Source organism: Larus michahellis, chromosome 4 (assembly GCF_964199755.1).
Source record: "Larus michahellis chromosome 4, bLarMic1.1, whole genome shotgun sequence".
Lineage (NCBI taxonomy): Eukaryota > Metazoa > Chordata > Aves > Charadriiformes > Laridae > Larus > Larus michahellis.
The window spans coordinates 75,322,347-75,344,130 of NC_133899.1; the positions used below are offsets into that span (position 1 = coordinate 75,322,347).

A 21,784-nucleotide genomic window follows, 5' to 3' on the forward strand; every position below is an offset into this window, starting at 1 on the left:
TTGACTTCCCCTCTGCGGGACCCAGCCAGGGAGACTTCGAAACCTACCAGCACATCCGCGCCGCCGGGAAGAAAGTCTGTCAACAGCCAAAGGAAATCGAGTGCCAGGCGGAGGACTACCCCGAGGTTTCCATCCAACACGTCGGACAGGTCGTGCAGTGCGACGTCAACTTTGGACTGGTGTGCAAGAACGAAGACCAGACTGGCAAATTTAAGATGTGCCTCAACTACAGGATCCGCGTCCTCTGCTGCACACCTAACTACAATTGCCACGTCACCACACCCTTGCCCACCACCAGACCCACCATCACCACCTTCCACAGATCAACCACCACCGCCCCAACCTCCACCACAGTCACGACCTCCACCACCACCACCACGCAGCCCACCTCCTCGGAAACCACAACGCAAACCTCCACCAGCACCACCAGCCCCACGCCAACACCTTCCACATCCCACCCCACTGAGATCCGCACCACCACCCCGTCCACTACCACCTGTGAACCCGAAGTGTGCTCCTGGAGCGAATGGTTCGACGTCGACTTCCCCTCCTCGGGACCCAGCCAGGGAGACTTCGAAACCTACCAGCACATCCGCGCCGCCGGGAAGAAAGTCTGTCAACAGCCAAAGGAAATCGAGTGCCAGGCGGAGGACTACCCCGAGGTTTCCATCCAACACGTCGGACAGGTCGTGCAGTGCGACGTCAACTTTGGACTGGTGTGCAAGAACGAAGACCAGACTGGCAAATTTAAGATGTGCCTCAACTACAGGATCCGCGTCCTCTGCTGCACACCTAACTACAATTGCCACGTCACCACACCCTTGCCCACCACCAGCCCCACCATCACCACCTTCCACAGATCAACCACCACCGCCCCAACCTCCGCCACAGTCACGACCTCCACCACACTCCTGACCTCCACCACCACCACGCAGCCCACCTCCACGGAAACCACAACGCAAACCTCCACCAGCACCACCAGCCCCACGCCAACACCTTCCACATCCCACCCCACCGAGATCCGCACCACCACCCCGTCCACTACCACCTGTGAACCCGAAGTGTGCTCCTGGAGCGAATGGTTCGACGTCGACTTCCCCTCTGCGGGACCCAGCCAGGGAGACTTCGAAACCTACCAGCACATCCGCGCCGCCGGGAAGAAAGTCTGTCAACAGCCAAAGGAAATCGAGTGCCAGGCGGAGGACTACCCCGAGGTTTCCATCCAACACGTCGGACAGGTCGTGCAGTGCGACGTCAACTTTGGACTGGTGTGCAAGAACGAAGACCAGACTGGCAAATTTAAGATGTGCCTCAACTACAGGATCCGCGTCCTCTGCTGCACTCCTAACTACAATTGCCACGTCACCACACCCTTGCCCACCACCAGACCCACCATCACCACCTTCCACAGATCAACCACCACCGCCCCAACCTCCACCACAGTCACGACCTCCACCACACTCCTGACCTCCACCACCACCACGCAGCCCACCTCCACGGAAACCACAACGCAAACCTCCACCAGCACCACCAGCCCCACGCCAACACCTTCCACATCCCACCCCACCGAGATCCGCACCACCACCCCGTCCACTACCACCTGTGAACCCGAAGTGTGCTCCTGGAGCGAATGGTTCGACGTCGACTTCCCCTCCTCGGGGCCCAGCCAGGGAGACTTCGAAACCTACCAGCACATCCGCGCCGCCGGGAAGAAAGTCTGTCAACAGCCAAAGGAAATCGAGTGCCAGGCGGAGGACTACCCCGAGGTTTCCATCCAACACGTTGGACAGGTCGTGCAGTGCGACGTCAACTTTGGACTGGTGTGCAAGAATGAAGACCAGACTGGCAAATTTAAGATGTGCCTCAACTACAGGATCCGCGTCCTCTGCTGCACTCCTAACTACAATTGCCACGTCACCACACCCTTGCCCACCACCAGACCCACCATCACCACCTTCCACAGATCAACCACCACCACCCCAACCTCCACCACAGTCACGACCTCCACCACCACCACCACGCAGCCCACCTCCTCGGAAACCACAACGCAAACCTCCACCAGCATCACCAGCCCCACGCCAACACCTTCCACATCCCACCCCACCGAGATCCGCACCACCACCCCGTCCACTACCACCTGTGAACCCGAAGTGTGCTCCTGGAGCGAATGGTTCGACGTCGACTTCCCCTCTGCGGGACCCAGCCAGGGAGACTTCGAAACCTACCAGCACATCCGCGCCGCCGGGAAGAAAGTCTGTCAACAGCCAAAGGAAATCGAGTGCCAGGCGGAGGACTACCCCGAGGTTTCCATCCAACACGTCGGACAGGTCGTGCAGTGCGACGTCAACTTTGGACTGGTGTGCAAGAACGAAGACCAGACTGGCAAATTTAAGATGTGCCTCAACTACAGGATCCGCGTCCTCTGCTGCACACCTAACTACAATTGCCACGTCACCACACCCTTGCCCACCACCAGCCCCACCATCACCACCTCCCACAGATCAACCACCACCGCCCCAACCTCCACCACAGTCACGACCTCCACCACCACCACCACGCAGCCCACCTCCTCGGAAACCACAACGCAAACCTCCACCAGCACCACCAGCCCCACGCCAACACCTTCCACATTCCACCCCACTGAGATCCGCACCACCACCCCGTCCACTACCACCTGTGAACCCGAAGTGTGCTCCTGGAGCGAATGGTTCGACGTCGACTTCCCCTCTGCGGGACCCAGCCAGGGAGACTTCGAAACCTACCAGCACATCCGCGCCGCCGGGAAGAAAGTCTGTCAACAGCCAAAGGAAATCGAGTGCCAGGCGGAGGACTACCCCGAGGTTTCCATCCAACACGTCGGACAGGTCGTGCAGTGCGACGTCAACTTTGGACTGGTGTGCAAGAACGAAGACCAGACTGGCAAATTTAAGATGTGCCTCAACTACAGGATCCGCGTCCTCTGCTGCACTCCTAACTACAATTGCCACGTCACCACACCCTTGCCCACCACCAGACCCACCATCACCACCTTCCACAGATCAACCACCACCGCCCCAACCTCCACCACAGTCACGACCTCCACCACCACCACCACGCAGCCCACCTCCTCGGAAACCACAACGCAAACCTCCACCAGCACCACCAGCCCCACGCCAACACCTTCCACATCCCACCCCACCGAGATCCGCACCACCACCCCGTCCACTACCACCTGTGAACCCGAAGTGTGCTCCTGGAGCGAATGGTTCGACGTCGACTTCCCCTCCTCGGGACCCAGCCAGGGAGACTTTGAAACCTACCAGCACATCCGCGCCGCCGGGAAGAAAGTCTGTCAACAGCCAAAGGAAATCGAGTGCCAGGCGGAGGACTACCCCGAGGTTTCCATCCAACACGTCGGACAGGTCGTGCAGTGCGACGTCAACTTTGGACTGGTGTGCAAGAATGAAGACCAGACTGGCAAATTTAAGATGTGCCTCAACTACAGGATCCGCGTCCTCTGCTGCACACCTAACTACAATTGCCACGTCACCACACCCTTGCCCACCACCAGACCCACCATCACCACCTTCCACAGATCAACCACCACCGCCCCAACCTCCACCACAGTCACGACCTCCACCACCACCACCACGCAGCCCACCTCCTCGGAAACCACAACGCAAACCTCCACCAGCATCACCAGCCCCACGCCAACACCTTCCACATCCCACCCCACCGAGATCCGCACCACCACCCCGTCCACTACCACCTGTGAACCCGAAGTGTGCTCCTGGAGCGAATGGTTCGACGTCGACTTCCCCTCCTCGGGGCCCAGCCAGGGAGACTTCGAAACCTACCAGCACATCCGCGCCGCCGGGAAGAAAGTCTGTCAACAGCCAAAGGAAATCGAGTGCCAGGCGGAGGACTACCCCGAGGTTTCCATCCAACACGTTGGACAGGTCGTGCAGTGCGACGTCAACTTTGGACTGGTGTGCAAGAATGAAGACCAGACTGGCAAATTTAAGATGTGCCTCAACTACAGGATCCGCGTCCTCTGCTGCACACCTAACTACAATTGCCACGTCACCACACCCTTGCCCACCACCAGCCCCACCATCACCACCTCCCACAGATCAACCACCACCACCCCAACCTCCACCACAGTCACGACCTCCACCACCACCACCACGCAGCCCACCTCCTCGGAAACCACAACGCAAACCTCCACCAGCACCACCAGCCCCACACCAACACCTTCCACATCCCACCCCACCGAGATCCGCACCACCACCCCGTCCACTACCACCTGTGAACCCGAAGTGTGCTCCTGGAGCGAATGGTTCGACGTCGACTTCCCCTCTGCGGGACCCAGCCAGGGAGACTTCGAAACCTACCAGCACATCCGCGCCGCCGGGAAGAAAGTCTGTCAACAGCCAAAGGAAATCGAGTGCCAGGCGGAGGACTACCCCGAGGTTTCCATCCAACACGTCGGACAGGTCGTGCAGTGCGACGTCAACTTTGGACTGGTGTGCAAGAACGAAGACCAGACTGGCAAATTTAAGATGTGCCTCAACTACAGGATCCGCGTCCTCTGCTGCACTCCTAACTACAATTGCCACGTCACCACACCCTTGCCCACCACCAGACCCACCATCACCACCTTCCACAGATCAACCACCACCACCCCAACCTCCACCACAGTCACGACCTCCACCACCACCACCACGCAGCCCACCTCCTCGGAAACCACAACGCAAACCTCCACCAGCATCACCAGCCCCACGCCAACACCTTCCACATCCCACCCCACCGAGATCCGCACCACCACCCCGTCCACTACCACCTGTGAACCCGAAGTGTGCTCCTGGAGCGAATGGTTCGACGTCGACTTCCCCTCTGCGGGACCCAGCCAGGGAGACTTCGAAACCTACCAGCACATCCGCGCCGCCGGGAAGAAAGTCTGTCAACAGCCAAAGGAAATCGAGTGCCAGGCGGAGGACTACCCCGAGGTTTCCATCCAACACGTCGGACAGGTCGTGCAGTGCGACGTCAACTTTGGACTGGTGTGCAAGAACGAAGACCAGACTGGCAAATTTAAGATGTGCCTCAACTACAGGATCCGCGTCCTCTGCTGCACTCCTAACTACAATTGCCACGTCACCACACCCTTGCCCACCACCAGACCCACCATCACCACCTTCCACAGATCAACCACCACCGCCCCAACCTCCACCACAGTCACGACCTCCACCACCACCACCACGCAGCCCACCTCCTCGGAAACCACAACGCAAACCTCCACCAGCACCACCAGCCCCACGCCAACACCTTCCACATCCCACCCCACCGAGATCCGCACCACCACCCCGTCCACTACCACCTGTGAACCCGAAGTGTGCTCCTGGAGCGAATGGTTCGACGTCGACTTCCCCTCCTCGGGACCCAGCCAGGGAGACTTTGAAACCTACCAGCACATCCGCGCCGCCGGGAAGAAAGTCTGTCAACAGCCAAAGGAAATCGAGTGCCAGGCGGAGGACTACCCCGAGGTTTCCATCCAACACGTCGGACAGGTCGTGCAGTGCGACGTCAACTTTGGACTGGTGTGCAAGAATGAAGACCAGACTGGCAAATTTAAGATGTGCCTCAACTACAGGATCCGCGTCCTCTGCTGCACACCTAACTACAATTGCCACGTCACCACACCCTTGCCCACCACCAGACCCACCATCACCACCTTCCACAGATCAACCACCACCGCCCCAACCTCCACCACAGTCACGACCTCCACCACCACCACCACGCAGCCCACCTCCTCGGAAACCACAACGCAAACCTCCACCAGCATCACCAGCCCCACGCCAACACCTTCCACATCCCACCCCACCGAGATCCGCACCACCACCCCGTCCACTACCACCTGTGAACCCGAAGTGTGCTCCTGGAGCGAATGGTTCGACGTCGACTTCCCCTCCTCGGGGCCCAGCCAGGGAGACTTCGAAACCTACCAGCACATCCGCGCCGCCGGGAAGAAAGTCTGTCAACAGCCAAAGGAAATCGAGTGCCAGGCGGAGGACTACCCCGAGGTTTCCATCCAACACGTTGGACAGGTCGTGCAGTGCGACGTCAACTTTGGACTGGTGTGCAAGAACGAAGACCAGACTGGCAAATTTAAGATGTGCCTCAACTACAGGATCCGCGTCCTCTGCTGCACACCTAACTACAATTGCCACGTCACCACACCCTTGCCCACCACCAGACCCACCATCACCACCTCCCACAGATCAACCACCACCACCCCAACCTCCACCACAGTCACGACCTCCACCACCACCACCACGCAGCCCACCTCCTCGGAAACCACAACGCAAACCTCCACCAGCACCACCAGCCCCACGCCAACACCTTCCACATCCCACCCCACTGAGATCCGCACCACCACCCCGTCCACTACCACCTGTGAACCCGAAGTGTGCTCCTGGAGCGAATGGTTCGACGTCGACTTCCCCTCTGCGGGACCCAGCCAGGGAGACTTCGAAACCTACCAGCACATCCGCGCCGCCGGGAAGAAAGTCTGTCAACAGCCAAAGGAAATCGAGTGCCAGGCGGAGGACTACCCCGAGGTTTCCATCCAACACGTCGGACAGGTCGTGCAGTGCGACGTCAACTTTGGACTGGTGTGCAAGAACGAAGACCAGACTGGCAAATTTAAGATGTGCCTCAACTACAGGATCCGCGTCCTCTGCTGCACTCCTAACTACAATTGCCACGTCACCACACCCTTGCCCACCACCAGACCCACCATCACCACCTTCCACAGATCAACCACCACCGCCCCAACCTCCACCACAGTCACGACCTCCACCACCACCACCACGCAGCCCACCTCCTTGGAAACCACAACGCAAACCTCCACCAGCACCACCAGCCCCACGCCAACACCTTCCACATCCCACCCCACCGAGATCCGCACCACCACCCCGTCCACTACCACCTGTGAACCCGAAGTGTGCTCCTGGAGCGAATGGTTCGACGTCGACTTCCCCTCCTCGGGGCCCAGCCAGGGAGACTTCGAAACCTACCAGCACATCCGCGCCGCCGGGAAGAAAGTCTGTCAACAGCCAAAGGAAATCGAGTGCCAGGCGGAGGACTACCCCGAGGTTTCCATCCAACACGTCGGACAGGTCGTGCAGTGCGACGTCAACTTTGGACTGGTGTGCAAGAACGAAGACCAGACTGGAAAATTTAAGATGTGCCTCAACTACAGGATCCGCGTCCTCTGCTGCACTCCTAACTACAATTGCCACGTCACCACACCCTTGCCCACCACCAGACCCACCATCACCACCTTCCACAGATCAACCACCACCGCCCCAACCTCCACCACAGTCACAACCTCCACCACCACCACCACGCAGCCCACCTCCTCGGAAACCACAACGCAAACCTCCACCAGCACCACCAGCCCCACGCCAACACCTTCCACATCCCACCCCACTGAGATCCGCACCACCACCCCGTCCACTACCACCTGTGAACCCGAAGTGTGCTCCTGGAGCGAATGGTTCGACGTCGACTTCCCCTCCTCGGGGCCCAGCCAGGGAGACTTCGAAACCTACCAGCACATCCGCGCCGCCGGGAAGAAAGTCTGTCAACAGCCAAAGGAAATCGAGTGCCAGGCGGAGGACTACCCCGAGGTTTCCATCCAACACGTCGGACAGGTCGTGCAGTGCGACGTCAACTTTGGACTGGTGTGCAAGAACGAAGACCAGACTGGCAAATTTAAGATGTGCCTCAACTACAGGATCCGCGTCCTCTGCTGCACACCTAACTACAATTGCCACGTCACCACACCCTTGCCCACCACCAGCCCCACCATCACCACCTTCCACAGATCAACCACCACCGCCCCAACCTCCACCACAGTCACGACCTCCACCACACTCCTGACCTCCACCACCACCACGCAGCCCACCTCCACGGAAACCACAACGCAAACCTCCACCAGCACCACCAGCCCCACGCCAACACCTTCCACATCCCACCCCACCGAGATCCGCACCACCACCCCGTCCACTACCACCTGTGAACCCGAAGTGTGCTCCTGGAGCGAATGGTTCGACGTCGACTTCCCCTCTGCGGGACCCAGCCAGGGAGACTTCGAAACCTACCAGCACATCCGCGCCGCCGGGAAGAAAGTCTGTCAACAGCCAAAGGAAATCGAGTGCCAGGCGGAGGACTACCCCGAGGTTTCCATCCAACACGTCGGACAGGTCGTGCAGTGCGACGTCAACTTTGGACTGGTGTGCAAGAACGAAGACCAGACTGGCAAATTTAAGATGTGCCTCAACTACAGGATCCGCGTCCTCTGCTGCACTCCTAACTACAATTGCCACGTCACCACACCCTTGCCCACCACCAGACCCACTATCACAACTACTACCATACCTGAACCATTATTCAGCAGCACTTCTACCTCTGCATTAACACCATGTTACTGTAAAATTGGGGATGCTATTTTTTCACCTGGTTAGTTTACCTGTTTTCATCGTTCTTGATATCTTTTATTTAACACTTGGTTTTTATTTTTCATCACATTTTCCTTATTTTCTCGTTAATATGTTCCAATTTTTTTCTTGGGATTTTGCAGTACCTTGATTAATTTTTGGGTTTTTCTGTGTTTTTTATCGTTGTATAGTAACCTATTTTCTTTTTTTTTTTTTTTAGGGGATTTGATTTACAACAAAATGGATAGTGATGGATGTAGATTTTATGCCATCTGTAGTCCAACGTGTACAGTTGAACGACACACTGCATATTGTCACATTACTACTCCTCTAACCACTACTTCCCCTGAATGGTCTACCATAACAACCTCAGTTCCTCTGCCTACCACTTCTAGAAGAGTTCCTTTTCACGGTTGTGTGTCTTCTACTTACCCTCCCCTACAAGTATGTAGTTTCTTTGTTATGTTATGATTAATAACATCAGTGTTAGGTTGACACCAGAAAGAAACTGTTTGCAGTCTTCAAACTTTCTATGTTCAGATCGCCAGAATAAGTGCTACTGATGATGAGCAATATACACGTGATAAAATTTGTACGTCTTCTTTATATTTTTTTTCATACTGGGAAAGCAAGCTACAATAATCTTTTCTATTGAATTTATTGCTAGTCAAACACTTTCTGATGCACAGCATTGTATAAATAACAAACCTTCTTACTGAAACAATAGAGGAAGTTTTCTTGTGCATTTTTTTTCTTCACTCAATAGAAACATTTAAGCTACTGTGCAGGCTTTTATCTGTTTCTGTCCTCTTGCCCTCTTATCTGCACTTCTGTACACATTCTTTTTTTTTTTCGATAGTGATGGTCTGTGCTGACAGGCATGTACAGTATGCACAGCAAGTATAAAGGACATTAGTTCCCTTAACCTAAGATCTATCTCCCCAAACCTCAGAAGAGCTCCTCATGAAGAAGAAACAGTTGAAATTAAGGTTCCCACTTCCTTTTAGCATTAAAAAATTAATTGTTTAGTATGTTGACAACCTTGTCCTACTAGTGATTTTCATTTTAGTATTTGCTTCAGATTTGGAAAACAAACCAGTTTCTGATCCTCCATATTATGGTCAGAATTATTAATACCTCTGGTCAACATTGCAAATCACTATTACCACAATTGAAGAGAAGTAACACATATTAATTTCCTTTCCAACACCACCATTTCTGGAAACAATATACCATTAAACTAAAAAGATGAGTAAAGTTCATATCTGTTTGCAAACTCCTGTGACAGCAATTTTTGTTCATTTTGCAGATTGGACAAAGATACAAATTAACCAACTGTACAGAACTCGTGTGTAAGGGAGACAACAAGGTAGAAGTAATTCCAACGCACTGCCCACCTGTAAAGGAAATTACCTGTGCGAACAAATATCCGGCAATACTGGTACCTGATGAAAACGGCTGCTGTTACCATTATGAGTGTCAATGTAAGCACCAGTAGATTAAGGAACAACCTTTTTTGCAAAACGTAAAACTTTTCACAGATTATATGGGCATTTTGTTTTCTTAGGGTTGCTCTATAAATTGTATAAATTCACTTCAGTTTCTCAGTTTTTAGATCTACACTAATTTTATTTTTAATCTTCTAAATATTTTCTCTCTACCAGGTGTGTGCAGTGGATGGGGTGATCCTCATTATATTACTTTTGATGGAACCTATTATACTTTCCTTGAAAACTGCACTTACGTCCTGGTGAAACAGATTGTACCTAAATACGACAACTTCCGTGTTTACATTGACAATTATTATTGTGATGCAAAAGATGGACTTTCCTGCCCTAAATCCATTATTATTTTCTACAAATCTGCAGAAGTGGTGCTGACCCGTCAACTCATGAATGGTGTCATGACCAATGTGGTAAAATACTAAGTTTTTTATTTCTGTATTTTTTCAAAAAAGAAATAAGGTCCATAGATCTTACTGATTCTCATTTGAAATATAGTCTGTTAGAATATCATATCATGGAGGTGATGAAGGCAGAGAGTATCATTAGGATAAAAAAAGAAGATTATACCAGTTTCTAAGAACAAAATGTCAGAAACGGCTTAGCACTATGCAGATATGAATATAGTATGTGCATGTATAAGTATATATAACTAACATTAGGAAACAGACTAATACAGCTGATAGAGAAAGAAGACAGAAGGAATGCTTACATTGGTGCTTGATTCATGTTTCATGAAAATTAGTACATTGTGCTATTCACTTATGTAAACAAAGACATTATGAAGAAACATGAATGCATATCACAAGCATGATTCTTCTCTCATGGAGAACATGGGTATAGATCCCTTAGCAGCTGGATGACTAGGCACTGCTTCCTCTGCATAAGGAACTTCAGGCACCAAACAGAGCCATCACATGCTTCCCCGTCCAATTGCCTGCCAGGAAGGGATGTATAGCTGAAGAAAGGTGGGGCCTACAGGAAGGATGGGGAGGGACTCTTTATGAGGAAGTGTAATGATAGGACACGGGGTAACGCCCTCAAACTGAAAGAGGGGAGATTTAGATTGGATATCAGGAAGTTCTTTACTGTGAGGGTGGTGAGGCACTGGAACAGGTTGCCCAGGGAAGCTGTCAATGCCCCATCCCTGGAAGTGTTCAAGGCCAGGCTGGATGAGGCTTTGAGCAACCCGGTCTAGTGGGACGTGTCCCTGCCCAGGGCAGGGGCATTGGAACTAGATGATCTTTAAGGTCCCTTCCAATCTGAACCATTCTGTGATTCTGTGTGATTCTGTGAAAAGGGGTAACTGGGGGTGTCACTTTACCTTCGTGATCATTCACTAGCGCTCGCAAGCCAGTGAAAATGCAAAGTCAGTCTCACTGTTACACTGGGGAAATTATTAGTTGATTAGAGAACACAAAGAGGGAGGAGGAAAAGTCTGCCCCAATATGCACTCTCCTCCTACAGAGCCATGCCAAGTTCTCCTTACCTACAGTCAGAAAGGTATGCCAAAATAGTTAGTCCATTGAAAGAAAACCCTGTGAAGGAAAACAGTAACTGACAGTTTTAACTCTTACTGTATCCCAATTCGATGAGGAGAAAGTTGCAGAATAATTCACGACAAAAACTTACTAAGCAAGTATGTCCACCTTCATTAGCTCATATAAGACAGAGACTGCAAATGGAACACCTTAGATTAACAAAAAAATATGACTACTATATAAAATTGGCACCAGGGAAATTTGACTTCATTTCGAATTCAGACAACTCTTCCAATGCCAAGCAACATGTAATATAGGGATAGTGTGATTTTGCAGCAAAATTATTACATAATAATGGCAGGAATATTTCTGGAGTTAAAGAAAACTACCACTCATTTTCATATGAAAAATGTTTACAATAAACAAAATGATGAGGGTTACAAAGAAAATACTTGGATTTAGAATGCTGTGCATTAGCACACACAATCCGCACAAACATCGTACCTAGAGGCCACTTAGATTATTATCACACTGTAGCAATATAGCAATACAAGCTGAGATATTAATAAGATATTAATATTGTGATGCCGATGGGTATTGGATGTGATGCACAACAATACGGTGTTATGCATGATTATGAAGACTAAAAGCCACACTATTTAAAACAATCAGCCAGAAGCAGTGCTTATTCTGAAGTTGTGGTTTTTGTAACCCCGCATTCAGATGTACTTCAACAAGAAGATTGTCAAACCAGGCTTCAAAAAAGATGGCATTTCTTTCTCCACACTTGGCATCAACATGATTGTTGAAATACCAGAGATTGGTGCAACCATCACCTTTAGTGGGCTGATTTTCTCCGTGAAACTCCCATACAGCAAATTTGGCAACAACACCGAAGGACAGTGTGGTAAGACAGATGCACCCATTCCCCACCCTACCATGGTTATTCTCATCTGCTCTGGCTATGCAATCTCATTATTGACAGAAATTTTAAAACAGCAGTAAAATGGAAATGAAAAGAGTTCTGCTTTTCAACTTCTGTAGGATCAAAAACTCAGTATTTCTGGTTGGTTTAGGTTTGTGCGTTTTTCCCTAACCTAAAGTTCATGTAACTGTAAAGAAAGCACTCCCTATGAAGCAAGGCACCTTATACATTTCATTAGCACATCACATCTAAATGTGATATCAGCACAATCATGTACTGTGCATCTCTGATGGGTCTTATGAAACTTACATAGTTTGTCTCTTCCAGGAACATGTACAAATAACAAATTAGATGAATGCCGCTTACCAAGTGGTAAGATCATTTCTTCCTGTCCCCAAATGGCTCATCACTGGATCGTTGATAACAACAAGTCATGCCATGGAGTACCAATACCACCAGTTGTAACGACACCTTCACCAAAGCCTCACTGTGAAACACCTCCTCTCTGCAACCTTATCTGGAGCGAGTAAGAAAAAAAATGAATTCACTCCTTCTAGACAAAACTGTCTCAGTATCTTACAAGAAGAGTAAGAACTATAGCCCTAGCATGTGATAACAGCTGAAAATGTCAGCTTAATGACAGGATATATACAGTAAAAGGCCTTTGCAAAAGAAACTGCTCTTCTTTAATGACTTGCATGCCAAAGATAACTGAGCAAGCAGAGGTGAAGTCAGAAAATCAGGGATGCAGCAAGCACTAAAATCCATACTTGCTGGGTTGCAACCACACAGATTTATGGTATCTTTCTCCCTACCTACCTTCCAGACTATTCTCACCCGCTCTTAGTTACACTATTAAGTAAAGACTGTACTCTAAATTCAAAGTGGGCCTTCAGTACAAACCATAAAGTACCTGACTACTAACCAGGTTAATAGAGCAGACAGAAACATCTCAGCCAAAAATTGTCCTTCATTCTTTGTACATTTTATATAAAGCATGGAGCTCCAAAAGCGCAAAGGCTTGTTTCCAGCAGTATTTCCTATACTTGTGTGAGCTCTAACAAAAGTGATTTTTCAGCTGGGTCACTTACAAAGGCCCCTTACACATGCTTGCTGTAGTGTCTAATAAGTTATGAGCTATTGTGTGTGCAATTTTTCTCTCTCTCAGCTACTTTTATCATCCCTTTTCCCCTCAATCTGACGCAGTTGCCTTTTTAATGAAATTTCTGGTGTCAGACTGATGAAAAGTTGTGTATACCTACAGAAACACTATGACCATTAGCCTTTTTAGAGGGGAAAAAAAATAATAAAAAGGAGCTTCAAATTTCCTAACCTTTCCCTTCCTCAATCTGTCTCCCAGAGTATTGGCCATTCTTAGAGGTTTTTTTCTCATAATACATTCTTTCCTGAAGCAGAGTCTCGTGTGCCATTAGCTGGGAAGTGCCGGATTTTATATAATGACTGGTTAACAGAAATGGGCTTTGGTTTCTTTTCTGCCTGCAGGATTTTTGCAGAATGCCATGCCGTGATACCACCGGAACCATTTTTCAAAGGCTGTGTTTTTGATGGATGTCGCATAGAAGATGAATCCATGCAGTGTTCCAGTTTGGAGATATATGCTACAGAGTGTGCTTCTAGAGGTGTCTGCATTGACTGGAGAGGAAAGACCAACAATACATGCCGTAAGTATTGCAGAGCTCAAAAATGTGTGTGAGAAATGGTAGCAATTAGTATTTTATTCAGTAAACACACCTTACATCTATCACTTCACTTCCGTTTACAAAAACACAGCAACATCACAGAAGCTGCAGATGAAGAAGGCAAAGCTGTAGTCACTTTTGCTGCAAAAATGCATCTACTGTCAATTTTTGACCTTTTTTCTTCTTTTTCCATACAGCATACAACTGTGCGTCAAACATGGTATACAAGCCATGTGGGCCCATTAGTTCTGCTACCTGTGACCAAAGGTATGGAAAGACAAAAAAAACCTTCTCAAAACAACGGTTTATATTTTTCTTTTTTTCTGTTTTACCTATCTACTTTCCTTAGAAAATGGAGTAACTTCATAACGAAATGTCTTGAGAATTTAGATAATTTATTCAAGATTTATATATATCAATCAGCTTCATGAATATACATTTCCTGTTGCACTTCAAAAAATGTAAATTCTTTTGTCTCCCTCGTATCTGACATGGCAACCTTCCACATATGCTGCTCTCTCTCCTGCTTCACCACAAAAACATTGTACTCAAATATGTACATTCTTCCCACTCTAGCCTTGTTGAGCTTCCTGGCTATGGAGTAACTGAAGGATGTTTCTGTCCTGAAGGAATGACACTCGTGAGTGAAAACAGCAACATCTGTGTCTCTGAATGCTGTAAGTAATCTGTAGCTAGTTTGGGGAATAAATAGACATCAGGATTGACAGTCAGGAGGCCTGTGTTCTACTGCCCTCTTCTACATTGTCAGTTATAGGCAAATCAGCCTCTTTAAACTCCTTTAATCTCCCCATCTAAAAATCGAATAACAGTCAGCATTACCTTTTTTCCACCTTCCTTCCTTACACGAGACCTACCAAGGTGGTAGAACTCTACATTTCAGAAAAAAATGGACTGCATATTAATTTTCTTGTTAGTTTTCTCTTCACAGTATTTCTATTTGAAACTGCACAAATTTACTCCTTTATGTCAGTTTTCAGTGGTGTAAATCTCCATTCTGATTTTTTTTTTTTCTTTCCAGCTTGTAGGGAACCAAATGGACTATCCAGAGAGGTGAGTATCACAATCAATGTGGTTTATCAAGCACAGACAAGGAAGCAAGGGGATACTTAATGTTTCACAAAAGCAAAGTTTTGCTGAGGTTGGAGGAGACACTTGTTTTTTTCCAAATGTTCATTCCCTTTGAGTCTTAAAAATAATTATGAGTGCCAGAGCAGAAACCACATTACTCCCTAAGAAATGTAACAGTAAGTGATGGGATATTCTTTCAATAATCATCACCTCACATACCGGAAAAAAAGGAAGAAAGAAAGAAAGAAAAAAGAGATAGATAGCAGTAGTGGAACTTTGGCATATGTGCTTCTTTATTTCCACAAATTTGGCTCCCTAAAGTTACTAGAGATGAAGGGACAGAGGGATAACAAAATTTACCTATTGCTGATAATGTTGATAGTCTGCATTCTTAGTTCCTCAGCTGCATACAAACTATAGAAATTTCTCTCTGTAACTCAATGTGCAAATGAGTATGTCGTATGATAATTTCTTATTCAAAAATGCACGCACTGCTCAATCACTTCTCCTTTAGACCTCTTGTATCCCTCATACTAACACTACTAATAAATAGAAAGTTATAGCTGTGTGAACATGCTCAGAACCTATCTTCCCCTAATTAGTTTCAGTTTGAGGGTTTCTTATAAAATCTAAAATTACTAGAAATATAAAAAGGCTCGTATAATCAGGTATCACTGTATCCATGAATAAGTCAGCTAGAAACAAATAGAATTATTTCGGTTTAAGTTGATACATATTTTTTCTCTTATTTTATTTTATTTTTCTTCTTTATATAGCCAGGAGAGAAATGGACAAGAGATTGCCAGGAATGTGTCTGTGACAAAAATACTCTTAAAGTGCACTGTACAAAACACAAATGTTCTCTGACACAGCAAGTATTTTGTGACGAACCAGGTTATATGCCTGTTCAGGTACAGATACCAGAAGATCCATGCTGTACCAGGACTGAGTGCTGTAAGTACTGTCTTAGTTCTTTAATGTGGGGAATATACTGTATTTATTTTGGGGAACTACAGCAATAATTTCTTATTTGTTTAATACTTTGCATTGATTTCATAATGCTGTTCTCCCTCATCCCACTTCTTAGAATCTTCTTGCAGAGCATTTACTAGATGCCTGAACACAACAAAGTTAAAGGTGAAAATATTTCACATAGACACAGAAAAATGGAAATCTCCTATAAATTAACATTGAAAAACTTAAATACTGCCACCACCTGAAACAGTATTGAAAAACTAGACAAAGCATTTTCTGTTTCAAAGACCACTATAAAAAAAATTATCTTAACAAAAAAAAAAGGTCTTGACCATTTAAAAATTGCTCAGAAAAAATCCTGAACCTCTGAGAGTCACCAGATTTCCCAGCTGGCACAAATTTCTTTTTGGAAATATCTGTTCCCAGCAATCACCACTCTACACTTCTCAGACAATGCTTTGTTTTACAAAGGCTATGGAAAAGCCCATTCACTTTAAAAATAGCCGGGCAAATATACCGAATTAGGCATTAAACTAGCTTGAGCAAACACCACCATACTTGCCCCATGGGGAAACTTCTGAAGTTCACACAAAACAAAATTACTTTCATTTAAAAATTCTGAGTTTGTTATTTTCTATATCCTCTCGCATTAAACAGACTGCAACACAAGCCTCTGCCCTGAGGCCACCCCCCCGTGCTTAGAGGGACAGGAAGTAGTCACAACAATGCAGCCTGGAAAATGCTGTCCTACCTTTGAATGCAGTAAGTACTATGCACCTTCTTCATGCGTTATTCACAGCTATATTTTCCTAAGTTTATGAATGCAAAAACCTTGAAAGAGAAAGATGCAAATTATCTGTGTTATCATATTGGGCCAATAAAGCAGCAGTTTTTTCACATACCTCTGCTTCTTAAAACTTACACCTCTATTGACATCATCTTTCTTCCTTCTTTACAGGACATGGCTGTGTAGTCAATGAAACCTACTATGCAGTAAGTACACAGAGTAACTCACTATAAAAATACACCTTCACATAGGTTCACAACACAATGTTTTTGAGACTCCTACCATGGATCATATTTTGCAGAAAGGCCTGAGATAAAACTTATTTAATTGAGGTCAGCATATCAACACCCTCGCTCCAAGCAAAAGCATTTTCTGCTCTCCTTTCTGCGTTCACAAAACTGAATTCCAAAATTGATATTATGAACAACAGAAACTCTGCTTAAATAGAACAACGAAAATTGTATTTAAGGATAGTTTAGCCCATACATCATTCAGCTTTGTATTTTCTGTGACATACATACACAAAGTAACTTGCTTTTACTGACTAATAATGACTTTTGTATTGACGTCCCCTAGCCTGGAGCTGTCATTCCGTCAGGCCCCTGTGAAGAATGTACCTGCTCTGAATCCTCTTACCCAAGCCCTCACCACACTACTGTCAAGTGCAAGACTGTTACCTGTGACACATACTGCCCAACGGTGAGTGATATTTTGGTGTCAGTAATTCCTACCCTACAGCTCGATATCCACCAGTTAAGGACAGTTTTGTGACTCAATGTCATTTCCTCTCTATTTCTTTCAAAACAGGGTTATAAGTATACAAAGATACCTGGACAGTGCTGCGGCACATGCAAGGCAGCGGCTTGTATAGCAACTGTGGGAGACAACATTACACGCGTGCTCCAGGTAACTATGCCTGGTTTAGTTCACTTTTGGTGAACCCTGCTATTCCTTTTACCCTTTCCTCTCCTTGTCTTTGTCACATTTATTTGCTGCATCTTTTCTCATGTTGGACAAATGCTTATTCAGGCAGGGAATGGACTGTCTCACACAGTTTGAACAGTACCTTGAGCCATGAAACTCCAGTTCTAATTAGGACTTCTGGAAGCAACTGTGATACTGAACAACGGCTTTCAGAATTCAACATAGAAAAATATATAGGTCAAAGCTGTGGGCCCTTATTTGCCTTCAGCTCTGAAAATATAGCACCCATTTTGCTCGAAGGATAATTTTATCTATAGAGGTAATTTTCTGCTCCAAACAGTCAATCTCAAGTTAGCTGAGAACTTTAGGACAGGATGAGTTATCGAAGCGAGTAGAAATTCTGCCATGTATGTGAATGGACATACCCATAAATTCTGATGACAAAACCAGTGAAACAAATGAATCTCTCCAAATGAGTACACATACTTATCCTATTCATACAAAAAGCATGTCCTTATCCAGATAAAAATACAGCCTCTTCACTTGGTTAATGAAAAAGACTTACAGCAGAATGATAATATGACAAGTAACTATCAGCTGAAATTCAAGGAAACTCTTCGGAGTAATCAAACCACAGTAGGCAGTAATTATAAGACACTGGGCAGGGGGGTGGTGTTTCTTTTTTATGTAAGATTTTTACTCACTTTAATTTCAACTACTTTCAGGTTGGGGAATACTGGAACCCACCTGGTGATAACTGTACAACTCACACGTGTGAAAAATATGATGACCAGTTCATTCAAGTCGTCTTACAGAAAAGCTGTCCTGTCTTTAACCCTGAAGACTGTGATCCAGTAAGTACTCTTCTCCCAGTTCTCATGTTTGAAAAGGTTGCAGTGGCTAACACCACTAAGAGAAGGATCATGGTGTCCAAGGAAAATACCTAGCAGAAGCATCACACAGGATGTAGCTCTCATTTTACCCTCTATGAATCTGGTCCCCATCAAATTTCATTTCAAAAAAGCAATTCAAAATGAAGATGGGTGATACATCAACCCTCACTGAGAATTGGGCACTAGAGAAAAGGGTACAGCATAATGTTTTGGATTCCTAAAAGTGTCAGGCGACCTAGAAGCAAGAATCTTATTGAAAAAATAATAGGATTTGTATTCCTAAATGATTTAAGATTATAAATTCTTTTTTAGAATTCATTTACTGAACGAAAAGGTGAAGGAAAATAAGCTACTTCAGTTCACAACATCATTCAACATAATACAGCCCAGGATAGATTAGGACCAGCCCTACACATCTGTGGAGTCGGTTATTTCATTAATTCGGTCACCCTGTCTGACATAATCCTTCACCTGTACTGACTTTGGTCACTCAAAATATCCCACATGTGCTACAAGCTTTATTTCTGAAGTTTTACTGCCAAACTCTGATGACAGTAAAGCAGTTTCAGTCCTCCTCAATGTCAGCTTTCAAAGAACTCTTATTAGTATTAAATTGAAGTAGCTACATGCCCTTAATATTTAGCCTTGCTTGACATTAGATTCCATGTCAATACAAAGAACTTCCTGGTGCCAGAGAAACTTAGGAAGCAGGGAAAGTCTCTGCTTTAGTATGTAGATATGAAACCTGAAGGGTTTTTTTTCTGTTTTCCTACTCAAGGATGACATCACACTGTCTGACGATGGCTGCTGTAAAAAGTGCCAAAAAAATCTGAAGAGTAAGTAATGATAATTTTGTTAAGAGTAAGTAATGATAATATGATAATTATTAGGTATATTAGTCCATCTTGCATGGTAGATGCACAGACAGATGAGGTGAACAGACCAAGTTTGGGACTACTGCCTCACGCTGGGGTGAGAAAGGAAACAGGTGGAAAATGAAAGGAACAGAACATTTCCAGCATGCACTTTAGGGCCTTGGAAAACACGGATATGGTGAACTTTCCCATCCCCTTGTGTCAAACGTTAGCCTTTTTGTGGGAGGCAGAGGACTATGACTATTCTCCAACTTCCATAGATCCGTTCCTCTTTAAGGAAGAAAGTGAAACCAGTCCTGGGAAGTGGGTGTGCATTGAGCAGTTGCCACAGTACTGCTCTTTATTTCTGCATCCTGCACCAAAGTTGCGTCAGCAAAAGGGAACTTTTCATTCATTGATAACACAAGCAGCAAGAGTCATCATTTGGCCCTTAGCAACTAAAAGAGAAATGCACTGTGACCTAATTTCCTATTTTAGTTTCATCCATTACAGTTTTCTACTACAATCATACACAGATATCTATTTATATGCACATATATTTTAACATGTTTTCCCTTGGTTTGTGACAACCTCAGGTTGCATGAAGCACAATACTACTATTGTCATCAAATATCATGGATGTGTATCTCCTACACCTGTTGAGATGACATACTGTGAAGGCAGCTGTGATGCTTCCTCACGGTAAGTGGTATAAGATAATTGCAGTCTCTTGTCTTCTACTCTTTACTCTAGCTACATAAAGCAAATCACAAGTGATTTTCTAATATGTCCAACACCTACCCAGTCATCAGCTGTTTTGATTGTGCTAACTAGAATGTTTAACAGACATGATGTTGTATTAGCTTAATTATAAGACTTACAATGTTTTAGCAACCTGTTCAATGTCATAGTGAATAGAGGCAAGTTTTGATTTTGCCCATGTAAAAGTGAGGTTATTTGTTTCTCACTATTCTCCCATTTTGGACTGGCTTAATATGTGATCTGGATTAATTAATTTACTATTTCTGTGCCTTAAAGAAGAGTTCCATCCACCCATTTTCACAATGAGGGGCAACTTACTTAAATTTCACCACAGTACTGTAAGAATGGTGATATTTAGCAATAGTCCTACATGCAATCACACAGCTTCTGGTTATATTTAGTAATGAGTGGGAGGAGCAGTGGTATTTCTCACATAATTTCTGAATCTTTCTTCCTTTGTTTGTTTTGCAATCAGATATTCTCCAGAGGCGAACACGATGGAACATAAATGCTCATGTTGTCAGGAAATCAAGACCAGCCAAAGAAAGGTTACTCTGACATGCAGTGACGGAACCTACCTTGATCACTCATACACCTATGTGGAGAAATGCAGCTGTATGAACACTGAGTGCATTCCCCAAGACAGCACCCAACAGGCAACAAAACAGATAAAAGCCTCTCAGGAACAAGTGAATGTCAAAAATTAGAACTAGAGAGAAGTCGTCAAAAAAGGGTTGAAAATAAGACTAAAAAAAAACTTTGAAAAAATACAAAAGTGTCAAAAGCAGCTAAATTTTGTCATGAATAGATGATATTTTCTGTGTGCAAACTCAATATGTCTGTCTACACTATATCAGTTTTCATTACCAATATATCTCCCATTGTTTTTTATGTCTTTTCTTTTACACCTTGAGAGGTACAGCATAAGGTCATTTTGACAATTTCTGTTAGTTTGTTTGTCTTCTGAGAAGTGCTGTACATGAGAATGAGAGCTGGATTTACACTTGCACAGTCTATTATGAGAACAACATTCTTTTCTGGCTTGAAGCTTGCCTGGGATGGCATGATATAGATGCTTGACAATATCTAATATTTCCATTGACGTAGACAGACCTTTTTTTATAACATTTTAATTCCAATTCATTGAGACAAATCAAAACCTTAAGTCCAGAAAACCAACAAGCAAAACCCAAGGAAAACTGTACCTCTCTGTTTCTTTTTCTTTTTTGCGGTGATGAAATCTTAGACTCCAACAAAAAGCCATACCTTCTCAAAACTATAAATTTCAATATTTTGAACCATTTATGATGGGCATATTTCCCTATATATTCTCGTGAGAAAAAGAAAGAAATCCCATCATGAGAAGCTGCTGCACACTACTCTTTGTTTACATAACACCATCAGCATAG

The 21,784-nt window shown here is 46.0% G+C and overlaps 1 protein-coding gene across 1 annotated transcript in view; it reads left to right on the plus strand.

Annotated features, from left to right (window-relative positions):
• LOC141743098 (mucin-5AC-like) overlaps positions 1 to 21,082 on the plus strand; it is a 56,847-nt gene extending 35,765 nt beyond the window's left edge. The window contains 24 exon segments of the mRNA XM_074586821.1: positions 495 to 800; positions 860 to 890; positions 1,444 to 1,580; positions 2,475 to 2,522; positions 3,087 to 4,511; positions 5,778 to 5,876; positions 6,900 to 6,959; positions 8,365 to 8,374; positions 8,377 to 8,505; positions 8,593 to 8,942; positions 9,793 to 9,967; positions 10,148 to 10,398; positions 12,190 to 12,373; positions 12,719 to 12,917; positions 13,895 to 14,073; positions 14,289 to 14,358; positions 14,668 to 14,768; positions 15,131 to 15,162; positions 15,957 to 16,091; positions 17,519 to 17,641; positions 18,592 to 18,720; positions 19,538 to 19,595; positions 20,210 to 20,315; positions 20,851 to 21,082. Coding sequence (XP_074442922.1) covers positions 495 to 800; positions 860 to 890; positions 1,444 to 1,580; positions 2,475 to 2,522; positions 3,087 to 4,511; positions 5,778 to 5,876; positions 6,900 to 6,959; positions 8,365 to 8,374; positions 8,377 to 8,505; positions 8,593 to 8,942; positions 9,793 to 9,967; positions 10,148 to 10,398; positions 12,190 to 12,373; positions 12,719 to 12,917; positions 13,895 to 14,073; positions 14,289 to 14,358; positions 14,668 to 14,768; positions 15,131 to 15,162; positions 15,957 to 16,091; positions 17,519 to 17,641; positions 18,592 to 18,720; positions 19,538 to 19,595; positions 20,210 to 20,315; positions 20,851 to 21,082 — 4,569 coding nt within the window.
• The last annotated feature ends 702 nt before the right edge of the window (positions 21,083 to 21,784 follow it).